Raw genomic sequence first — 24,595 nt, 5'->3', positions numbered from 1 at the left:
TCCCTCATAGAAACCCCCACCATCTCCTCACAGAACGAGGACACACTCCACCACAGCCAGAAGTGTCCAAGGACTTCTCTCCTTGTCTGGCCCACACCAGGCAGTCTTCCCCCTGGAATGCCCTCCCTAGCCTAAGTCAATCCAAATATTTGTGTGAGGGGATGCAGGAAGGAACTATGAGTAAGTGAACATCACATCCCTGTGAGGCAGAGAAGTTCGTGATCATGGCTCTCATTTCACAAGCAGAGAAATGTAGGCCCAGGGAGGTTAAATGACTTTCCCAGGGTGCCAGCTACTGCAAACTGGAACTTGGAGCTTGCTCCTCAGAGCTTCCTAAGGTAAAATCTTTCTCAGATTGAAAAAGAGCTGATTCCTCCAAGATTCCTCAAAATGGACCGCTGTCTTCTTGGCACACACTGAGAACACTTTAAGGAACTGGCTGTCACTGATTACAGAGAGCTCCAGAGGGACAGGCAAGGTCTCCAAGAAAGGGTAAAGCATGGTGTCATGTGTCAAGAACCTAAAAATGATGGCAAAATTATAGCCTGGCCACTTAATGCTCACTTTGAAAGCTCCTGGAACAAATCAATCCTCACCAGGAAAGAGGAGAGTTCCTTGAATGGCTCCCAAACCCTCTGCCGGTGACCTCTGAGCCCTTCCCAGGGCCATCTGGAAGTCTAAGCAGGGCTGACAGCCTTGCCACAATTTTGCTTTTTCCATTGGCTTCGCCTTCGCTCCTCCCCACCCTAAGATCGAGGAAACTGTGAGAACCTGAATGTCGGCATCCCCCTGAAACAGCTGAAATCCCGGCCCTAATGTACTGATGTAAGGGGGTATGGCCTGAGAAAGGCGACCAGGTCATGAACAGAATCAGTGCTCTTTCCTCTGACACATCAGAGGGGAATCTGCCAGCACTTGGTAAGACTTCTGAGATCTGGACTGTGGGAAATAAGCTATTTCTAAGCCAGTCACCTAAACAAAAACAAGCACCTGCTACCCACCCAGAGAGGTCACAGTGAGGGGGATAACATGGCCTGAAGTGAGCACACACAGCGGGACTCACAGGTCCTCTCTGTTTCTTCAGCAACAGTGTGACTGTAGAAAAGACACTCAACCCCACTAAGCCCTGACTGCATCTGGATCCTTGCTCGGGAGACTAAGAAACCTACAAGCGGCAAAGGAGAACTGGGCAGAGCAGCAGTGTATGAAGGGCGCCCGGCAGACACTGGTTCTGTGCCTCAGCCTTGCCCTCTTGAGTGTTACTCTCTGCAGTGTGTCTCCAGCAAGGCCATGCCAACTAGCTGTTTCTTGGGTATTGGGGGCTAAAGGATAGTCCCAAAGTTCATCTGCAACACAGCCTGCTGGGAGGAGAACTAATGAGCAAAGGACTAGTCAGAGTAGAGGAGAGTCTTGCCCTTGTGGGCAGGGGAGTAGGAATCAAGAGAGCCAAAGGACTCTGCATCTGCCCCCACCCTGTTCCTGCCTCAGATCCCAATCTCTGACTCTCCTACAGAGCAGCCAAAGAGGACACCCCAACCTCAGTTCCTTTCATAAGCAAAGATTAGCAAGAACTTGAGGTCCCATCAGCTCTGACCTTGCTAATACTGACTCTGAATACTGTCCCCACCTACCTGTCTCCAAGGCTGTCTGCTGCCCACTGCTGCCATCTGGTGGCCTGCAGGCCCTGCTGCCCTTGACATTAGCCAAGCACTGAAGCCCCTTGAATGAATGTACCTACTCCAAAGCTGGCTCAGGTGGACTCACCCTGTACAGTTCCAGGTCACAGATCAATGGGTAACCCTTGCCAAACACAAAAACAGAAAACAATGGCGTGTTTTCCCCTCTAGTAGAGATGACACAGCAGCAGCTAGGAACTGATCTTTCTGAGGAGAGAGAGGTGGCCTGCCCAAGAGTCCCTGGCTGCCTGGCTCCCAGGACAGTACACAATTCCACTTCACTGCACTGTTTAGGGTGAGTGGGCATTTGCAAATCAAAACTGAGGCTGGAGAAACAAAGCCTTTGGAAGGTAGGAAGCAAACTGTCAGGACTCCTTGCAAACCCTGAAAAATAGGAACATAGATAGCATGGGCACTACCTAGAAAAATAACTGGGAACTACTGCTGTCCTTGGACCTTGAAAGGAAGAAGGCAAGAACATCTGCAGGGGTTTCCTGGGGCAGTACCAGGGCCCCACCACAAGCTGAGTTCCAGCCTAGGCAGACATCAGATGGGAGAAGAAAGACAGGAGCAGTCATGTATGCATGCATAGTTCCTGCATCCACCACATACTCAAGACATGAACTGCTCTGGGCAGGACGACATCTATCCTTCTCTGACTCCAGGCCTCGCTGCACCCGGCCAGAGGAGCTCTGCAATGGTGTGCTACTGGATCCCTTGGGTTCACAGGGCACGCCTGCTCTTTAGAGGACCCGCTTCTCAAACTCTTGGCTGTCTGCAGCCATTTTCTGTGCTTTATAAAGCAGGCTAAAAGCAGTGTGTAACTTTCCATAGACCACTGGCTACCCTTTCCTCTGTCATCTCACAGCTACCATCTATCTACATTCTGTAGAGTGCTTTCCAAAGTGTGTTTCCTTTAAAATGCTAGACTCTGGGTCCCGCACACAGACCAAGGCTCCTCAGGGAATGAAATCAAACAATGCTTCCCTCTAGTGACGAGATGCAGTCTCTACATCCTCCCAGACTAGCATGCTAGTTAGGCTCCCACTATCCCACCCTGCACTGGCCACCAGTCAAAGGAGCCCAGCCCCAAAGATGACCAAGCCCAGGAACCAGCTCAAGCCCTCAGCCGGCTCCACAGGAGTGAAGGAAATCTGTCTTTAGGAACAAATGTACTCTGGAGCACTGAGACCTTTTATGACTTTCAACTCCCCTCTGCAGATGAGGAAACAAAGGCTCACGGATGTCCAAAAGAGCCCAAGCTGATCAAGCTGACTCATGACTGAGCCAAAAATAGAGGCCACTTTTCCCGCCTCCTGCTACAGCCTCTTGCCTCTTTCTCATGTGACCTCTCCACCAAGGTCCACGGGAGAGACTTTCCAAGGACATTCATACTGCACTGTAAGGGGATAGTCCTCTCCACCGAGGTCCACGGGGAGAGACTTGCCAAGGACATCCATACTGCACTGTAAGGGGATAGTCCCATGGACTAAGGAAGGAGCCATTGTCATTTTAACTTTGAAATAGTGTTTATGAGGATACAGTCAGATTGTAAGATCTCTCCATCCATGTGTGCACTCCCCTACCCTCAACACACATAATAAAATATAAATAAATAAAGTATAATTAAGAATTTTTTTAAAAAAAAGAATCCCAATATCTGCAACCTCTTACCAGTCACAGAAGAGGAGGAACCAGAGAGAATAAGAGTATTGCTAGCATAGAAAACAATATGCACTTTATTCTAGCCCATGAGAGATAATAACCTGGTATATGTCTTCCTAGTCTCTTTATGACATGAGTTAAGAATTAGGAACAACAGTACAAGGCTATCCTCTGACATTCAGCCTCCTTCTCTAATGGACAGTGTGCTGTCCCGGTGTACGGCTGCGCCATAGTCTTTAACCGACCTTCCTTCATTTCACTTGTTTGCTCGTTAGACATCAGGCTGCTGGGCATGGCATGATAATCATTGTTGAACATATCTCTCTGTGCTCATTATTTCCTTAACAGAATAGAATCATGGAGCCAGGATGACCAGAAAGAAAACAGGCCTAGCAAAATGTCTCAGCAGGTAAAGGCCCCTCAAACCATATCTGAAAACCTGAGGTCAATCCCAAGGTTCCACATGGTGGAAGGAGAGAACTGAGTCCTACAAGTCATCCTCTGGCCTTTACACTGATGTCATGACATGTGCAGTCTCTGCAGCTGTCCTGTAATATATACAATAAAGCATAGTAAAAAACTGGTCTACAAGAGCTAGTTCCAGGACAGGCTCTAAAACTACAGCGAAATCCTGTCTCGAAAAACAAAAACAAAACAAAAACAACAAAAAAAACTTTTCAAAAGGTCATCCTGTCTGAGACCTCCTATTGGCACATGGTAAAAGAGGAGCCAGAAGGCTCGAGAGTCTTTCCACAGGGAAAGAAAAAGCAAAAGAACCAACTTGTACACACTCCACCTATTAAAATGTGACCTTCCAAAAGCCCAACCACAATTGTTTGTCCTTCCCTCTGGACACCATCTCTCCTGAAACCCTAGAGCCCCTGGGGTCTTGACCACTCCTCTGGCCTCCTGCCACACTCTCTTTATTCTTCTACTAAATATTTAATCTCTACATCCAACCACAAGCTTCCTGAAGGTAGCTATGGACTTCAGTGCTCCCTTCATTCCATAGCAGAGTGCAACGTCCCTACAGTCAACATCCTATAGACAAATGCTAAAGGATCCAAGATAACTAAACGTCCTTCTAAAGAGTCTGGGACAATGAAATAACACTGGCCACAGCTAGAGAATGGCTCTGTTTAGAAGAATAAAAGCATCTCAGGTACGGAGCTAGACACTCTGAGACACACGAAGACAAAAAAAGTGAGTTCAAGCTTAAGATCTGTCCGTCCACATGGACCAGTGCAATGTGATCAACTGGGGACTCACCTGTGAAGTTAGGATAAGAACACTCAGCTGACAACTTCTATGGGAAAGTGTCTGTGCACACACTTTATAGTGATCACAGTGACAGCCACCCATGGAATTGCTGCTGTACTACCAGAAAGGGAGCAACACTGCCTCTGTGAATCCCAGTATTGCTTCCTGCACCTTGTCCCCAGGCTCTGTTCCACACACATACCCATTTGGGGGGAAGCAGGGCCTTCTGGAAGTACAGGTTCCTGTATGGAAAGAACCCAGTCTAGCCAGGCTCTTGGATTTCCATCACCCACATCTCACTATCTCTGGAAAGAGAAGGATAGGGTCAAAGGAGTACTTGACTGAGAGTCATGAGGCTTGAGTTCTGATCCTACTGCTTCACCCATTCCCTGTGCTTCCCCTTCCTGGTTCCTCAGCCTCGTCTTTCCCAAACTGAGATGGTTAGGCCAAAGAGTCTGCATTCCCATCTCTGGTGGGCAAGCTAGAAGTTGCAGGGTAAGTAAGTGCTAAGGGAAGGACAGCAAGGAAAAGATGAGACTGCCTAGGCAGCAGAACTGATCTGGGCTTCCAAGGCTGCTTCCAATCTTCTTTCTCTGCTTGGTTTTAGTTTGCTCACCTTCCAGGTGAGGAAGACGCTTACTCCATCTCTGATTCTCTATAGCATCCAATACTCCAGGCCTTTCTTGGGTGACACAGAAAAGTAAACAAAGTCAAAGAGCTCTCTGCATTTGGCTTCATGTTTTCAATCCATATCCCTTGGAGACCACAAAGCTACTTTTAGGATGTCGCATGGTTCAGGGAAAGCTTCCAGCCTCCGGAAAGCAAAGAACTCTAGACATTCTGACCACCCCACAATAACATTTGGAACCTGTGAAGAGCATTCCCTTGAAAGTCTAACAAATTGGCAGCAGCCAGCACTTGGCATTTGTAAGCACTGATGTCTCCACACATCTCAGGACAATGTAGAATCAGCCTGTTACCTAAGCAGAGCACTCACAGAGACCTCTGCTCATGAAGAAAAACACAGCATGCTAGTCCAGGGAGCTCTGGGCTTTCCAAAAGAGCAAAGAAAGCTGATGTGACTGAGTGGTTGGGGATGTGGGTCCAGCCCTATGCTTTACCGTGTCACTCATTTCATCCTAAGCCATGCTGGCAATTTTCCATTGTTCTAATGTGGGAAAGTGTTTGTAAGAGTTTGGCTTGTTCATTGTACATGTATCAGCTAACGACCTCCTGAATGACAGGTGCCGGGCTAAGAATTGGAGAGACAGTGGCAAGTGAAAATAAGCACTCACCTGCTCTCACGGAGCTTATTAGTCATGGGAGAGGGAATTTGTCAAGGAATCGAAAGCTAAGTTGGTAAAGGACCTGCCTAGCATGCATGAAGCTGTGAGTTCAATCCCCAGAACCCCAGAAACTGTGAACAGTGTAATCTTGGCACCTAGGAGAAGGCAAGAGGATCACAAGTTCAAGGTCAGGTGACCGGGTCACATAAATAAACAAAACAAAGGGAGGGTCACAGTACCATGAGGACAAAAGTATCAAGGCAACCATGGTGGTGACCCAATGGGTACAGAAGGGGAGAAGCGGGAGCTAGCGCAAGCCATGCACAAACCTAGGTCCATCTGACAACAAAATCATGTCTTTATACCTCTTACCATTTACTCATTCTCTAGGGAATTAGCTACTGAACATCTACTGTGGGGCAGCCCTGTGCCAGGGTACAGCCATGAGTTAAACGAGTTCTCATGGAATCTACAGCCTAGACATCAAACATGTAAGACAAATGGATGTATGCAACGGCAGACTGGGAAGAGAACCACAACGGGTCAAATTCAACAGGTAAATTACCTAGGATGTCAGGTAATCCAATAAAGCCTCTAGCCTACTGTACGTGAGTGAAAGACTTGAGGGAACAGAGCCTGTCAGGGAGCAACACAGGCCTGTCCAGCCAAGGAGCCCTCGGTGTAGAAGACAGCATATTTCTATCTTGCCACAGACCTGCTAGAGCAGAAGCTCTTCTAAAACAAGACCAAACAGTGAATCAGCTTACACAGTCCAGCCTCAGGGGAGCTTCACTAGGGCAGACACTTCATAGCTAACTTGCGACCATTCACAGACTGGTTTTCTCAACCACACAATCACACTATGTAGCAGACAAGAAGGTTTACTATCCTACTTGAGTGAGGATGAGTGAAACAACTGAGACAAGATCACCAAATGAGGAAACAGCCAACTCTGCCACCCAGCTTTGTGTAACATCTCCAGTCAGGAAACGAAGCATCTCTGAGACAGCTGCAGGACACCGGGGCTGGATAAAGTCACCCAGGAGTCCCACGAAGTTCCTGAGAACAATGATGGGGACATTAAGAAGCTCAGGAAAGGTTTCTAGAATGCAGCTTCACCAGCCTGAGACACAGGTACCCTTGCCAATTCTCCCAGATTAGAACAGGTCCTCCTGGCCTCTTTTCAAGTGCCTCTGACTAACACAGAAAAGTATTTTTCCACTGCAAACCTGCAGGCGGGCAGTGAACTCCAGGAGTGCAGAGAGTGCACCCCCACTTCTGTACAAATCATCTGGGAAGTTACTCGGGTGCCATCCAAACTGCCCTGGCTACACACCTGCCAATGGGAACGTCGGTCCCAGGCGCTGTGTCTCCACCTTGACAATACAAGTACCCGAACTGTATATTTCTCTTGTACCAAGTAGGGGGCACCTTGGCATCTTGCAAGGTTAGAATATTCAGCTGCTTCTTTGACCTCCACCCACTGGGGTGTCAGTAACAACCCCCAGCTGTCATAGCCCATAAAGTCCCCAGCCATTGCAAACATCCACAGCAGGACCAAAGTCACCTTTTGGGGAAGCTTCAATCTTGAGACTGTGGAGAAGAAAGGCAAAGTGCTCTGCTCTGTTCCATGTCTCTGACGACATATGGTCACTATGCACACTCTTTGGGATCAGTATCACACAACAAATGCCTCCCCATAAGCAGCTGTGTGCTGTTGTGGTCCTCCACTGGAGCTTCAGGAACAAACAAACTCCGTGTTGCACTGATGAGCCGCTTGTGATCCGGCAAGGAAAACTTGTGCCTATAACTGTGAGCAGCTGAGTCTGATTAAATGGAAGCTCCAGATGTTTCTTCTCAATGACATCGAGCCGAAGCAAAGGCCGACTTGGCTGCTACAAGGATCCTCCCATTCACCCCCAATTCAATATAATACCCAGATATCCAAACACCCCAGCTTTTAACTATTCTTGAACTGGGAGAAAGGGGAACAGAGTGAGGTACATATATACAAGAAAGCTGAATTAGCAACTGAATTAAACAGCTGAACCGTTACCAAAAAAGTCATGCTCTCAAGTGGAGGTGGACACATAAAGCTGAGACTTCAAGCAGCTGGAGTGACTCAGTGCTAGCACCCGGCCTGAGGTCCACTCCGCTACAGCGCTTCAAAGAAGCACCACTTCTGTCTCTCACAGTCAGCCACTTAAGCAGGCACAGGGATTACTCACAGACTCACTCCTGTATGGTAGCAAGAGTGGTTTGCTGTACTGTACCGTTTCACGACTACTCGTGAGCTGTCCACCTGTTAACCCTAATCACTTAGTCTGCCGTCACTCACTGTCTTGCACACTTGGCTCTGTGCCTGCATGTCTCATACTGTAACGGTGCTGAATTCTCTGATATGGGTCTGCCTCTCCTAAAGGGCTCCTTAAGGGCACATAAACAGACACTTATGGGTGGATGGTTGGATGATGAACAAACAGGGATGGATGGACGGACGGACGGACGGACGGACGGACGGACGGACGGATGGACAGACAGATGGAAAGACAGATGAAGTTTTCTATCCCTATGTTTAAGAAACCTGAAGCTCTTTGAGGAAAGAAACAACTTTCTTTCAAATGGATAATCTTCCTAAGAGCATCCCCTCACCTGGCAACATGAAGGTTACTGTATGTCTTCCTTAGGCAGGCCACTATTTCAAAATGATTGCTAACATTTTGAAAAGATCAACAAAAAGCATCACAGACACGAGTGCTCACAAAAATGTAAGGGCAAATGCACATGGCATGTGTGACTTACTGAAGAGAGCTGAACTATGAGAGAAACCTGAGAGCTAGAAAGTTCTAGAAAAGTGGTCAACAGGGATTTGGGGCCTGAGAACTCCTGAGAAGCCCTGAAGTTCAGAAGGCCTTGACATGGTATCAAACTGTCTGAGAAACTGTAGATCAGCGGGGACTGCTAGATAGCAGGAGTGAGAGGCCATGAAAAACCAAAATCCAAGAAGAAAGGAACATAATAGCCAAGAAAGACCTGACCTAAGGAAGAGATGAAAACCAACTCAAGGAAAGGTGAAGATGCCCAGAGCTGCCAGGCATGTGGTGGTCCTGAGGAACACAAGGACTCAATCAATGCACAAAGTACATCAGAGTCAAACTGAGGTTTAAATCAGAGTGTCACACCAGCTACCAACTCAATTTCAAATATTTACCAATACTTTCTGATGTTTTAACTCAGATCAGGTGAGAATAAAAATAAAGCCATCTCTTCAGCCACGGCCAGGCAAGAACTCACCAGTACCTGGACCAACCTTTAGGTTGTGTTGGCTGTTATGGATGTCCTCTCAAAACATCCAGGTCTCTTAGGAGCAGAATGAGCTCACCAATCCAGTCTTGCATTTCCAGGTGTAATCCAGAGAGGAAAAGCAACATCTGGCTGATGGCAGGAGATACCAAATCCTCCACTTTCCAGTATTTAAAGTCCACCACCCCCTCCTTAACTCGTGAGGGTCTGGACAACTGCTCTTCCCAATCCCAAATTTCCTCCACTTTCCAGTATTTAAAGTCCACCACCCCCTCCTTAACTCGTGAGGGTCTGGACAACTGCTCTTCCCAACCCCAAATTTTCTGCCACACCCTTACCTGTCTGAGCAACCAGGTGTGTCCAGCCACTCCAGACAGCAGTGAGCTTTTCATTCTGAAAGCAACGTGCATCTATTCTCTGGGGCAGAAGAAGGAATGCAGCCAGGGAAGCCAGTTGTCCATGCTTGTTCCGGCCCCAGACATACAGTTCTCCTGTATCTGAAACAGAGGAGAACGGGAGGTGAAGAACATGACCCAGAGTGTGGGGGACAACTCTGAAAAAGAAATGGGTAAAACGGAATGGTTTCCTACTTACACCACAGGATTTAGTGTGCCATGCACAATACAAAATTTATGTAGAACATAATCAAATATAAAACTTACAAAATTCTGTACATAATGCAAGGTCTAGTGTATATAATACATCTCTCTCTCTTTCTGTGTGTGTGTATAAGCGCAAGAGCACATACGCGCATACATAATAAATCATGGGGAGTGGTATATGCGCACGTTGGAGGATGGAGGAGTTGCATGTATCCATGAGTAGAGAGCCTAAAAGAAAATATCAGATGTCCTGTTCTATTGCTTTCTGTCTCATGCCTTCAAGGTGTTCTCTCACTGCAGTTGGAGTTGGCCATTGGCCAGGAAGCCACAGCAATCTCCAAGTCTCCGCTCCATACAGCACTAGGATTATAGGTGTGGACATAATACAGCTTCTTATGGAGATGCTGAGATTCAAATTGAGGTCCTCATGCTTGCACAGCAAGCACTCTTACTCACTAAGTCTCATCAGCCAATTTCCTGTAGTTTTTTTCAATGTAAAACTATATTACCTTCTCTTAAGTGGGAAATCCTTAAACTTTTAAGTTAACAGATCAGAAGATACACTACTTGGGGACTGGGGATGTGGCTCAGTTGGCAGAGTGATTGACTGACATACACAATCTCCAGCACTGCATAAACTGGGTGTGATGGTGCATACTTACAATCCCAGAACTCCGGAAGCAGAAGCAGAAGGATTAGGAGTTTGAGGTCATTCTTTGACTACATAGTTAGCTCAAGGCCAGCCTGGACTACAGAAGTCACTGCTAAAAAATTATATGCTATTTAAGCTTTTAAAATGAAATAGTTCCACCGTCCATCAGAAAAGAGTGAGTTACCACTGCTCATTTGGGCAGCCCCTGAGCTCATCTGTAATGCTGCGACAGAGGCAGAAGTGACTGGCAGTGATGTAACAGGAGGAGGAAGCCAATGCAGAGTCAAGTGACTCCGGCTGCTATTCCTGGATCTGCTAACTAGCTATTGACCTTGGACAAATCACTTCCTTTCCAAGCCTTGCTTTCACCAGCTGAATATGAGAAGGGAGGGCTGCTGGCATAAAAGGGTGGAAGATAGAACCAACATCACTGCTGACCAGAAAACAACTGGTGGGTGACCATGACAAGCAAAGAACGCGCACCTGTCTAAAAGGTGCTCAAGTTCAAAGATAATTTTTAGATGAAAACCAAACAAAATGAAGCCAAGGCTGTAATTCAGCCTGTGAGACATCAGTCCGCAGCCCTCCTTAAGCTTCCCCAGTCCTGGCAGTGTGACAGTATCCACGTGCACTAAACAACAGCACTAGCCACCAACACCTGCAGTGTGGCTGGCACACATGAGAATACGCAACCGACTGCAGAGCTATCACCAAAAACATACTTCATTAGTAATGTTCCTATGATATTAAATAATATTTTGGATATTCTAAAGAAAAGGCATTAATAATATTAATTTTACCTGTTTCATTTTTTGAAATATGGCTCACAGAACTGTCCCAAAAGATAAGCTAATCAAGCCTGGGAAATGTTAAAGCTCCCAGATCACCTGGCTAACAAGGACTCACAGCCAGTGAAAGGACAAGGAGTCAGGCCTGTTTCATTTGGTGAGCTCCCTATAAAGTTTACAGCACTGCTTGCCCTACAGTGTCTCATAGTCCCCAAAAGTGATCAAAGGTCAAAGAGGATCATTACAGCCGTAGCGCAGGAATTTCTAAGTTCCATCTGACACTCACTGGATGTGGGACACAGGACACAGCAGACTTCCCATTCCCTTACCTCTAAGGTGAGGATGTTTATGACACAGTTCCCATCACAGGTGGCCCTGAAACACTGACAGCCTACAGGTCTATGATGTGCACTGGGCTTTCGTCAGAGTTCAGAGGTCTAAGAATCCCTCACAGGAGGGCAGAGACAACACCCTTATCCCACACAACATCAACCCAGTACATGCTGGAGAGCCACAGAGGTGCCAGGAGTGTGGAGCCGATGTGACTCAGAATATCTAAGCCATCTTTTTGAAAGGCAGACTGTCTTCCACATGGGGATAGTTACACTGTTGCATCAGCAGGTAAAATTAAATTCTGCTGCAATGCCAAATGGTTACATAATCTACAAGGACTCCAGAGAAGAGGTCTAAAGAACACTGAACAAAATCCAGTGTGCTAACAGTCCAAGCAAGATGAGAAAGGAGGGCTATTAATCTTGACGATTTTTAACTCACTTTCGAAATATCAAAAGCCAATTCACTTTATGACTATACTAAAAATGATTAAATGGACACTTTAAAATGGTGAATATCATATATAAATTATAGCTCCATCAAAAAAAAAAAAGAAAAGAAAATCCAGTCTGGGTATAAAAGGCACCACAGGAAAAAGTGGCCATGTAGGAAATAATACATTTAGTAATCAAATATCTTTGTTCTTTTTTAAAACTTGACATTAGCAGTTAATTCAATAATTTCTAAGCTTGTACACCATCAGCCATCTCAAATCAATTAGGGCAGAAAATAAATGTGTCTTACTCCTACAAGGATAAGTTGCCATCACTAGCTGTGGGCTGCACAAAGCACCTGCAATCCTGTGTCTCCAGAGAAGAGGGGGACCTGGTGCAGGGAGTCACTCAAGAGCCAGCATTCAACTCCACACTTTTACCAACCACCAAAGTGAAACGCAGGCTACAAATTGATGTCTCTCTTGTCAGCCGGTTAGTTGTTTTAGACTCACTGAACAATAGCTTATCAGAAGCTCAGAATTTGTTAAGTATTTAAACTTTCACACTGTCTCTGGTACTCTGTAAACGCCAACAGTTAGTTGTCAGCTCGGTTGGACCATGCTAGGCTGTGAGTTTACAGACATGTACACACATGAATTTCCACACAAAACACAGCAGTATGACAGTCCTCATACTGCTTAAAATGAAAGGCATTCGACTCTGCGTGAGAGGTCTAACAAAGATAAGCTCCTCAGAGGTACAGGCTGAAGCCTACCCTGCCTTAGCATGACAATCCAGGTCAAAGGAAAGGGAAGGCCTTCCTGCATGAGGAAACGATGCATGGCTTCCTGAAGAAAGGCCACTGGATAACTTACATTGCATTAACACAGATGGCGAGTCAGAAAACTACGATGTAAGAGCTGAGCATGGTGGAGCACACTTGGGATTTGGAAGCAAAAGAATCAGGAGTTCTAAGGCCAGGTGTGTGTGTGTGTGTGTGTGTGTGTGTGTGTGTGTGTGTGTTTCCTTATGTAACTCAGGCAAAAGAATTTCAGTAAGTTTGAAGGCATCCTGGGTTCCACAGTGAATATCAGCCCAGCCTGGGTTGCATAGTGAGACTGTCTCAAAAGCAAAAACATACAAGAGTGGTATGCTCTATGGTCAAGGACTTGCTCCCTGACTCTCGGTCAGCAATGGGCGACATAGACAATGGTAGCCATATCATACAGCCTAGGTGTACAGTAGATTGTATCTCCCTGATGCTCAGGCAATGACACCCCCCCCATCACTGAGCAATATACGGCCATATATAAATATACTGTTCACATGATTTGCCCATCACAATTCCCCCAAGGGGAAGATAATCATTTCCTCCCTGTATAACTGGAAAAACTCAGATGATGAGCGATGAGCCTCAGCTTGATGGGAGTGCTTTATATGTACTATCAAATTCAGCCTTTACACTTGCCCATAAAGTACTTTGCAGATGAGGAGGAGATGGTCTCAAAAGATAATTTGCGTAAAATTATGTCAAGAATGGTATCAAAACTGTCACTCCAAAATTTATACCTTCCCTGGCTGTCTCAGTTTCACTCAGAGACCATAGCATGCAGGACGCTGAATGGCACATTCAGCTCTGAAGAGCTGGTACCTACCTGTTAATGCGGCTGAGTGGTCAGATCCGGCAACGACACATACTGCTGTGGAATTTTCAAGGTCTGGAAAGGAAATATGTTTGTTCTGAGCTATATTTAGGCTAGAACACATCGCATGGAGAGTAGACTCCGGGGGCCAGCATTACCTAGGCACAGGGAAAACCACCCAGTGCAGGCAAATGTGAGCAACAGTAGTGGCAGGATGGAGAGAGTGACGTCAAGTCAATGGATTGAGGATAAAGTAGCACAGGTTCATTATCACACAGGAAAGGTACAAACATGAACGGCAGGAAAGCTAGCAGAATCATGCAGTAATGAGTTGGAACCAAACAAGTAAGTGTAAATTCAGGTTTCTGAGAGAAACAGATGCACAGACATGAGAAAATTCATGTGAAATGTATGTATTTCTGAGCTCTACCTGCTGAGGAAGGCTGAAGGCAAAAGAATTCAAGCCTTCAGCTCCTATGTGTGCAGGACTCAAGCATAAACCAGGCCTTGGAAAAGCACACAGCAGAGTTCTCTGAACCCGCTTCTGGCCTGCAAGTCCAGTCATTTACCTCCCTGAGCTACATCGTTTCCACCACTATGTCAGAATCCCAGTCCATCCTGTTAGGAATTGGGACAGCCTGTGGTAATTTATGGTCTAGCCTGCAGAAAAACAGTCGAGTTTGAAACTGTTTCCAGAAACTTCTGTTTTACTAACTAATTAAAAGGCATCTCACATTTTTAAGTGCCTTGTGGAATAAACAGAACAAAGCAGAAGTTCCCAGCCATATCTACCAGCAAGGAGTCCTGGGCCTTAGGGATACCTAGGTAGCAAAGTGAAGACAAGAATACAAAATGATGCACTTGGACTATGAGGGCAGAAAGCTGACGAGTCATTCAGGGTCATCCGAAAACTCCCAGACAACTCTGAGCTGTCATTCCAGATCCCAAACTAGCAGTTTAAGTTAGTGTTTTGTTATGCCTTCCAGTTACTGGCCCTGCACTAAAATACAGAGAACAACATTCCATTTTCCCCTTAGCATAGGAGGACACTGGTAACCATTAACACATAGCAAAACAGTGCTACGGAGAAGGCAATGCAGGCCAGGTGGGGAGTCTTCACTGAGAGAGTAACATCTGAGTCAGATCTTGAAGAAACCCCAGGGCTTTTCCAAAGAAAGAGAAAAAAGAGCACTTCCAGCAGAGCTGAGAGCCTGTCTACAGGTACAAGGGCAAGGGCAAGTCATCTGGGCTGACCATCCTGCTGGAATAAGGAGATCTGGGAAGTGAGACCTGTGACAGACAGACAGACAGACAGACACACACACACACACACACATTGTATTCATGATACAAGCACACACAGAAAGAGAAAGGAAGAAAGGAGGGAGGGAGGGAGGGAAGAAGGGAGGGAGGGAAGGAGGGAAGGCTATGATTTTCAAGCCTTTTCAAGGCAGACATGGTAGCACACTTATAATCTCAGTGTTAGGAAGTGGAGCAGATGAGCAACTCAGTGGGCTGCAGGCTTGTAAAAGACCCTGCCTCATAAAACGAGTGGACAGTGCCAAAGGAACAAGAGCCAAGGCTGTCCTCTGGCCTCCACAGTCACATGCACACATGTACATCCATAAATATATGCACACACAACCAGAATGACCCCAACGCACGTATGCCTCATTATCGCTACAGTCTCTATTCTGTCCCATCCTTTCCCGACACCCATCCCCCCAGCCTCTCTTGTTTAGAGCTCGGGAAGAGTTGGAGGTCTTCATATAGGGTTTTCCTATAGCCAACCATCAGCGAATTGGGACCAAGAGTCAGAGTTACAGAGAAGAGAAGAGATAGACGTGGTACCATACACAAATCAGAAATGCCTACAAAGAGAGTGGAGTTCAGAGACAAAGAGCTGAAGAGGACCTGAGAGTAGAAGACAAAAAAGAGAAAAGAAAGGAGGGGGTGGTACCTATAGGTCAACTAATCAAAATAAGACCCACCAGCAGACCCATGAGCAGAGTGCAAATGACCTACTGTGTTTCCACATGGAGACACCCCATGCCTGCTCTACATCCTTACTCATTCCTGCTTCCCTTATGGCAGAAGGAAATGGCACAGAGGCACAGCCAATGTCTTCTCTGTGGAGTATAACTGCCTGTGCTGAGGTCATTTCTGTCCCCTTGGCCATGCAGGAAACTCAGCAGGGCTGATTCTGAGCAGTCACCCAGATGCCTTGTGGGTAACTTGCACCTAGGATTCAGGACTTGCAGACTCACTAGATTATGACATCCTGTTTCCAAACTCCTACATCGCTTCCAAGTAGCTATGACCCAGTCTAGAACTTCCTTGCTGGTCTCCACTTACCTGCCAGGCATCTATCAATCAACAGGTCCCAGACTCTGGTGGCAAAGATAGCGAGTTTCCTGGGGCCACAAAAATTACAAAACTACTGACATCCCAACCAAGAGAGTGCATTAGAAAGATCAAGAAAAGGCTGGAGAGATGGCTCAGAGGTTAAGAGTACTGACTGCTCTTCCAGAGGTCCTGAGTTCAATTCCCGGCAACCACATGGTGGCTCACAGCCATCTATGGTGCGATCTGGTGCCTTCTTCTGGCATGCAAGCATACATGAAATGAATGTTGTATACATAATAAATAAATAAATCTTTAAAAAAAAAAAAGGATCAAGAAATACCAAAGGCTTAGGGCTAGATGTCTCAGCAATTAAGAGTACTGGCTGGACCTGAATTTGGTTCTCAGCACCAACATGGCAACTTACAACCGCATTTAACCCCAATTCCAGAGGATGTAACACCCTCTTCTGGCCCCCTGGGCGTCTGGCATGCAAGTGATGCACAGACATACATGCAGGCAAGACAGCCATACAAAATCAAATGTTTAGAAAAATACTGAGAGAGAGAAGGAAACTCCACTTACCCATCTTCTGAAGGTCTACTTCCTTCCTCACAAAGAGTAATCAAAGACTATAAAGAAATAAGGAGCTCACCTGTCACTCTGCTTGGTTCCTTTGCTGTCAAAAACAATGGCAGAGTCTGCCCAGGACACAAGCGTTGTCCAGAAGATGCCAAGCCAGTCCCCCACTGGAACACGCTGCCACTCACTTCCCAGCAGAGCCAAAAGGAAAAGAGAAAATGTGTGTCAAGTTAAACTACACTGCTGTTAGACCCTCACTGCTACAGGAAATTCCCAATGGAACCGCAGCCAAGGTGAGTGCTACACAGGGGCTGCTTCAAGGGCCTGTGACCTGCCACAGGAATTACCTCTGAGCCAAACACAAATCCAGCTTTTCAGACAATCTAAGACCATGAGAAAACTCCAATGTAGTAAAACTTCCTCTCAAAGTCCCAGGCATTGCCCCACAGCTACGCTCCTGGAATGCTGACTTGATCATGGCTAACCTGAAAGGAAGCTTGAAGACCACTGAGTCCACACCTCACATTAACTACATGAGAAATCAAGGATCCAGAAGAGAGACTGTGATTTGGCCACGGTTGCATGGGGAATCAATAGCAGAAAAAACACTGGGGTTCAGCTGACACTCAAGGTAGTGCCTTTCTGTTGCAAGGTGAATTTGGATTTTCTATTGTCAAATACAAGTGTATCTGTGACTTCAAGATAGCACGGCAGTCATTATTCCAGTAGAATGGCCGCTTGAACCTATGTACCCACATCCCAAACCCCACAGAAATGCACAGATAAAATCCTATGCATTTGGCAGCTAGTCAGATGTGCACAGCATGGATCCACCAGCTAAACCAACATCAAGGTCTGCTCCTCTGGACCATTCTACAGCCAGCACTCTCAGATTGCAACAGATAAGCCTGCTTTATGAAGCAGCAGCTATGCTCACTGTGAATAATGCACAGGAGAGGCCTGAAATAAACCAAGACTACAACCAGCAGATAAACTCCAAGAGCAGAATTTCCCTGCATACAACAACTGCTTGATATGTCCACAATGTCTCAAAGAGTGAATTATTCCCTTTGAAAATTTTCCCAGATATATTAGTTTTTATTTTATATGTATGAGAGTTTGGCCTTCATGTATAACTGCACCACGTGTGCCTGGTTTCTACAGAGGCCAAAAGAGGATGTCAATTCCCCAGAACTGGAGTTACAGACCACTGTGAGCCATCATGTGGGGTCCTCTACAGTCAGTGCTCTTAACCAATGAGTGGTCTCTCCAGCTTCTCTTTGAAATGTTTTATTGTAAAATATGTACAGTGTAAAACATATCACCTTCACCATTTTAAGTGTCTAGCCCAGTGTACCACACAGTCACCATGGTATGCAACCATTATCCTTCCATCTCCAAATTGCTTCATCCTGCAACACTGAAGCAGATTGTACCCACTCCCTCCCCATCCTGGTCCCCTGACATGGGGCTGCCATTCAGCGTCTCTAATTTTGACTACTCCTATGAAGAGAATGCCAGCATTTGTCCTTTCTATGACTGGCTTATGCCAGTCAGCACCATGTTCATCTAGGGAGAAGCCTCTCAACAGTTCTGTACCTTTTAAAGCTCATACTATCCCTGGGGTAGGGACGGGGACTACACATGTGTGTGCGCCCCATTGTGCTTGCCCACTCACCTGTCAATGGACACCTGAGGAACTGTTCCTGTCTCAGCTGCTTATGTGTCAGTTACAGCTGGTGTCTTTCATCCTATGCACCGCTGATCTCGTTACCTCTCCCTCCTTTTTCCCTTTTATAAAATTTATTTGTCAAGTTGGGAGTGATGGCACACATCTTTAATCCCAGCACTCAAGAGGCAGAGGCAGAGGCAGAGGCAGGTAGATCTCTGTGAGTTCAAGTCAAGCCTGGTCTACATAGTGAGTTCTAGGCCAGCTAGGGCTATATTGTGAGACTTACCTACAAAAACAAAAACAAAAACAACAAAAAAAAAAAGCTACAGCTAGTTATATGGCACCACTATACTGCTTTCCATAGCAACTGAACCTCTACATTCTATATGAAGAATTAAACGGGGGGGGCAGGAATAACCTCAAACCACGTCCCTCCCCACCCTGCTTAACACACACACAAGGTTCACTGCCTGTCCGCTTCTGGGGATTCTGGCCACTTAATGCATAGAAGCACAAGGGTTACAGATACATACAACCATGCCTTGCTGTAGTAGGTGCTGGGGAACTGAACTTAGGTCCTCACACTAGTGTAGCAAGTGCTTGGCCCACTGAGCCCTCTCTCTAGCCCCATTGCCCTGCGGATTTCTTTTCTTTTTTGGGGGGTTGGGGGGTTGAGACAGGGTTTCTCTGTAGCTTTGGAGCCTGTCCTGGAACTTACTCTTGTCGATCAAACTACCCTCGAGTTCACAGAGATCCACCTGCCTCTGCTGGGATTAAAGGCATGTGCCACCACCGCCTGGCCTTGCCCTGCAGATTTCTAAGAGAAGAGCCATCTATAAACAAGTAGTCACTACCACACAGCTCAGCAGTCACCCTCCTTAACCCACTTAATCCAAAGAAATAAAATCTACATTCCTATAAAAAACTGTCCACGAATGTTTATAGGTTATTGAAAATAGGCCAAAACTAGAAACGAGTTTGACATTCCTCAGTGGATAACTAGTTAAACAAACTGGCTCTTATAAACTGTCCTGTGCCCCACCCCCCAACATCCAGGTGTGGAATCCCTAATTTCTAGTGTGGCTTTGTTTGGAAACAGGGCATTACAGAGGTTAGGAAAGCTGAGTAGTACCTATGGGAAGTGGGGTTAGTCCATTAGGACTAGCGCCTGTACATATGAGTCATGAGAGAGCTGTCTTTGCACAGATGCTCAGAGGAAGAGCCTGTTAGGCCACAGTGAGAAGCGGCATCTCCAAGCCAAGGAAAGTGTCACCAGAAACAATCCTAATGGCACTCATCCTGGGCTTCCAGTCTCTAGAACAGGGAGAAAGGGAGGGTATGGCATTTAAGCCATTTGGGCTGCAGTAATGTGTTACAACAGCTCTAGCAGGCTAATCCAGTGCCACATCCATACCACGCTATTCGTCATGAAAAGGAATCAGTTATGGATACACATGGCTCAGACAGATACCCAGGGAACTATGCTGTGCAGGAAAGCCAACCCCTAAAGGTCATGTACTGTATGGGAGCATCTTAGGGCATTTCAGAGGTGACATTACAAACACGAGAAACAGGAACGGTTGTTGAGGGCTAAGAAAAGGCTGGGAGCAGCAGGAGAAAACTCGTGGTGATAAATTCCTCTGTATCCTCACTGTATCAGCATCAGCATCCTGGGTGAGCTACTGCTCACTGTTAATTCTGCAAGGTATTACCACTGAGGGAAGCTGGAAAAAGAACTTGTGGGGATCTAGTTTGTTTTTTAGCAATTTCATGTGGGGTTATAATTCTCTCAAAACACAAGGTTTCACATTTTAAAAATTGTTTGTGTATGAATGTTTTGTCTGCATGTTTGTCTGTTCTCCACATGCATGCCTGGTGCCCATGAGAGCCAGAAAAGAGTGTCAGATCCCCTAGCACTGGAGTTAGACTATTAATAGCTGTCGTGTGGGTGCTGGGAACCAAACCTGTGTCTTCTGGAAGAGCAGCTAGTGCTCCTAACTGCTGTATTGATATCTCCCTTTAAGAGAAGGTTTAAGCAGCAGTAAGCCACAGGACTGGACCAGCACAGACTTTCACTGCCTCCTCCTGGCCTCTCTCTCTGTCGTCACCCACCACACCTGGATTCACACAGCATGGGGAGTTACCAGTCACAGGAGAAAAACACAGTGACAGCACAAGAGGAGCAAGGGCAGAATCTGAAGGGTGAAGCTTCTCCACCCATTCCTGGGTTTCTATTCCCTCCCCTCTGAGTTTCTCTCCTCTGAGTACACCCTAGTTTCTCTCCCTCTCCCTTTTCCTCCCAAGCATCTGCCCCCTCACATGTATATTTATGTGTGCATGTATGTGCAGGTGCATGTAGAAGTCAGGGTTCAACCTTGGTTGTGTTCCTCAAATATCTTCAATTTTAACTGAGACAAGGTCTCTCATTGGTCTGGAACTTCATCAAGTAAGCTAGGCTAGCTTGCCAGCAAGCTTCAGAGATCTGCCTGCCTCTGCTTCACACTTGCTAACATTACATCACCAAGTCCAGCTTTTTACGTGGGCTCTATAGATTTGAACTCAGATCCTCATGCTTTCAAGGCAATCATAGTATCTATTGACCCATCTCCCCACCTTACCTTCTTTTTAAAAAGAGCTATCTATGTATCAATTGTTTTCTAACCTTTAGGATCTTCAAACCAAGGCCAGAGTCCTCTTTACCTTATGTCACCTGCCCTCCAGTGGCCCTATACATGCTGCCCACTCATGTACAGAAGACAATGCACTTAAAGCTTGTCCATCCACCAATGTTAAAATCCAGAAGGAAGGCAACACAGTTGGCGCAGAGTCCACACTGACAGTCTCTAGCTCTTCCTCCCTCCCTCACACACAACACAGTTGGCTGCAGAGTCCACACTGACAGTCTCCAGCTCTTCCTCCCTCCCTCACACACAACACAGTTGGCTGCAGAGTCCACACTGACAGTCTCCAGCTCCTCCTCCCTCCCTCACACACAACACAGTTGGCTGCAGAGTCCACACTGACAGTCTCCAGCTCCTCCTCCCTCCCTCACACGTGCTTCCACAAACTCTTGTGGGTGAGACTTTAACTCACACCACTCCTTGGCTATAAGGACTGAACGAGAGAACAAAATTATGAAAAACCTAGCAGCATGTCTGCAACAAAGAGAGTCAGACAGCTCACTCCCTTCCTCCCCTGACGAAGACTCTCCAATGACTTCTACTTTGTAGTCTCTCCTCTCAGCACAACTGGCCCCTTGCCGACACCCCTTACAAAGTTTTCCTGGAGCTCTACTGCTCAGAATGGGCTCGCTTGAGAAATAAAGGCTGGGTGGTCTACCTGTAGTGGCTAACGCATGCCTCAGTCCAGCAGCGACACAAACAACCTTCTCTCTCAGGAGCTGTCCAAAGAAAGAACAGGATTTACTCTCAGAATCATTCATCTACAAAATATCATGTAACTCGTACAAACTCAATTCAGTCTGAAGCACCCCCACCCAATATGCTCACTCAGAAATATGCCGGGCGATGGTGGCGCACGCCTTTAATCCCAGCACTCGGGAGGCAGAGGCAGGCGGATCTCTGTTAGTTCGAGGCCAGCCTGGTCTACAGAGCTAGTTCCATGACAGGCTCCAAAGCCACAGAGAAACCCTGTCTCGAAAAAAACAAAAAACAAACAAACAAACAAAAAAAACAAACAGAAATGCTTCTTTATTTATGAGATGAAAATCTGTGTGTTGCATGCACATGAGTGTGTGTTGTATGCACATGAGTGTGTGTTGTATGCACATGAGTGTGTGTTGTATGCATGTGTGTTGCATGTACTTGAGTGCAGTTGTATGTGCACGCATTGCATGCACATGTGTATTTGTGTGTTACATGCACTTAAGTATTTGTATGTCTGTTGCATGCACTTGAGTGTGTGTGTTGCGTGCACATGAGTGTGTGGGTACAAGGAGACCAAAGGAAGACACTGAGTACCTTCTACTATCACTCTCTGCCTTACTGCCTTGAATCAGGGTTTCTCACTAAATTGGAAGTTCCCTATTTCAGCGAGGCTCAGTGGCCATTGAGCTCCCTCAGTGCTGGAGTTATAGGCATATACAGTCATCCCTAGCTTTTTTAAAATATGTATTTTATGTGTATGTCTGTTCTTCCTAAATGTGTACCATATGCATGCCTAGTGCCTGTGATGGTCAGAAGAGAATATCAGATCCCATGGAACTAGAGTTACATACGGTTGTGGGTACTGCAAACTGAATCTAGGTCCTCAGCAAGAGCCACAACTACTCTTAATGGTTGAGACATCTCTCTTGCCCTTACTTTGGCTTTTTTTTGCATGAGTTCTGAAGATTGAAATCCAAGTTCCCATGCTTGTATAACAAGCACTCTTACCATTAAGCCATCTCCCTAACCCTGAAATGTAACTTTTTAAAAATATCGTATCATAGTACCACATTGCACTGCCTCTCAAGGGTAGGGGGTGGGACCTCCAAACTCATCCAGTAAACATTCCCCAAAACAGCCAAATCCCATTTGGCTCCTGCCACACAGCTCAGCTCTGTGACATCAAACAGCTAGAGACGAGAAAGCATGGCTGTGCTCCAATAAGACTTAAATAGCAAGGGCTTCGGTATTCCCTCCTGACCCAGTTTGATCCTTAGCCAAGGCTAGAAGCTCTTCCTTAAGTGGTCATTCAACCCCTGCCCAGTAGCTGCCTCCGGTAACATGGGGCTCACCACCTCCCTAGGCACCTGCTCCATCCTTGCACATCTCCATGTATCTCTTTAGATGGAGCCAAACCCAGCTGCCTTTAGCTTCTGACAAAGCTTTCCAAATATTTGAAGACAGTTGTCATGTCCTCTCTAATACATCATGTGGCGGTTTTAAAAATAGGTCCTCAATTTCTTTGATACTACTCCCTTCAAGTCACAGAGCTTGATTCCCCTCCCCTGTGTGGGCTGGGCTTACTGACACACTTCTACCGGAAAGAATAAAGGAGCAGAGTGAGTCAGAGGCACCGAGGCCTCCTCTTAAGAAAGCCACCTGCCAGGTCTGAACAGTTGTACAAAAAGGTCCACAGAGCAGGAACTGTGACTCCCACCAGAAGCATCATAAGAGTTTGGCAATGAGACTGGACCCCAGTTCAGCCCATGGAGGTATGTACCTAGCTATGTCTTCACTGCTACTTTGTGAAAAATCAGCTCAGAGGTCCCATTCCAGACCCTCAAAAATGGTGGCAATAATGCTTGTTGTAGCTGTCTCACTGCAGTAGATAACTAATGAAGAACTCTAGAAAACATTCCAGCGCAGCAGCTATCACTAAGTTTCCCTCCTCTGGATAGGTTCTGGATTGCTCCTTCCCCTGGGGCCTCATATATCCCAGGGTGGCCTCAAACTCGCTATGTAGCCAAAGAAAGCCTTGAACTTCTGATTCTCCTACCTCTGCCTCCCAAGCGCTGGGATTAAATGCATGTACCATCATGTCCAGTTCAGGCAATACTGGAGATTAAACACAAGGCTTTCTGCAAGCTGAGCTGTGTCCCTGTCCCTCAGTCATTCTCTTTTCAAGAACAGTGTAAAGGCTAAGAACAAGTCTTAAGAACCACTCTGCCTAGAATCTGTGCTCCAGTGCACAAGAGATCACACCAGATTATTCCAGACCAATCTGACTGGCACAAAGAGCAAAGCTCTGGCTCCTTTCTGGAGACTATACTTCTGACATTGGTGTCTCCAATCACATTAGCCTCGGGAAAAATAAAATCTGACTGCCAAAACAGTTTGAGTAGATGGTTCTTTAAACGCATCTTCTTTCCTGCCTTCCTTTTCCCTAAAAATAACCAATGGCCCATCTCTCTATGCTTTTATCTTATGTGCTACTACTACCTATGCGTACCCACTCCACCTCAGTACTTCCACTTTTCCACATATTCCAGCCTGATCACCTGCTGACATCATCATCCACACTGTTCCTTTGGCCTAGAATGTTCTTCTTTGGCACATGTTCTGTATCCTGTTATCCCCAGCCAGGGAAACCTAACTCAACTCTAGGACTTAGGTAAACTTCCCACTAGATAAGAGTCCAATCCTCCTCCCTTGGGACTATAGGAGCATCTCTCATGACTCTGGCATGACAATGACACTATATGTATTTATCATGAGCCACTACAAACCTCTCAGGCGCTAAGACAGATCTTAACCACCACTGTACTCACGACCTAATCCAGTGCCCAAACATGACAGTGCCATCCATAAATAGAGTCTCCAACAGTTCTCATTCTGGTATATCCCTCCCATTGCCACATGGGACACAGCCCATCAAAATGTTCTTAGTTACTGACTCTGCCATCCAACGTA

At 46.3% G+C, this 24,595-nt stretch overlaps 1 protein-coding gene across 1 annotated transcript in view; it reads right to left on the bottom strand.

The window, feature by feature from the left end:
• Sergef (secretion regulating guanine nucleotide exchange factor) overlaps positions 1-24,595 on the bottom strand; it is a 229,238-nt gene that overhangs the window by 190,756 nt on the left and 13,887 nt on the right. The window contains 4 exon segments of the mRNA XM_041674688.1: positions 9,529-9,687; positions 13,655-13,717; positions 16,641-16,754; positions 21,579-21,639. Of these exon segments, the coding sequence (XP_041530622.1) occupies positions 9,529-9,687; positions 13,655-13,717; positions 16,641-16,754; positions 21,579-21,639 (397 nt within the window).

The sequence above is a fragment of the Microtus oregoni genome, unplaced genomic scaffold (genome assembly GCF_018167655.1).
Source record: "Microtus oregoni isolate MIOR12 unplaced genomic scaffold, Mior012 000000F_ref0000247, whole genome shotgun sequence".
Taxonomy (NCBI): Eukaryota; Metazoa; Chordata; class Mammalia; order Rodentia; family Cricetidae; genus Microtus; species Microtus oregoni.
This window is presented reverse-complemented; position numbering and strand designations above follow the sequence as displayed.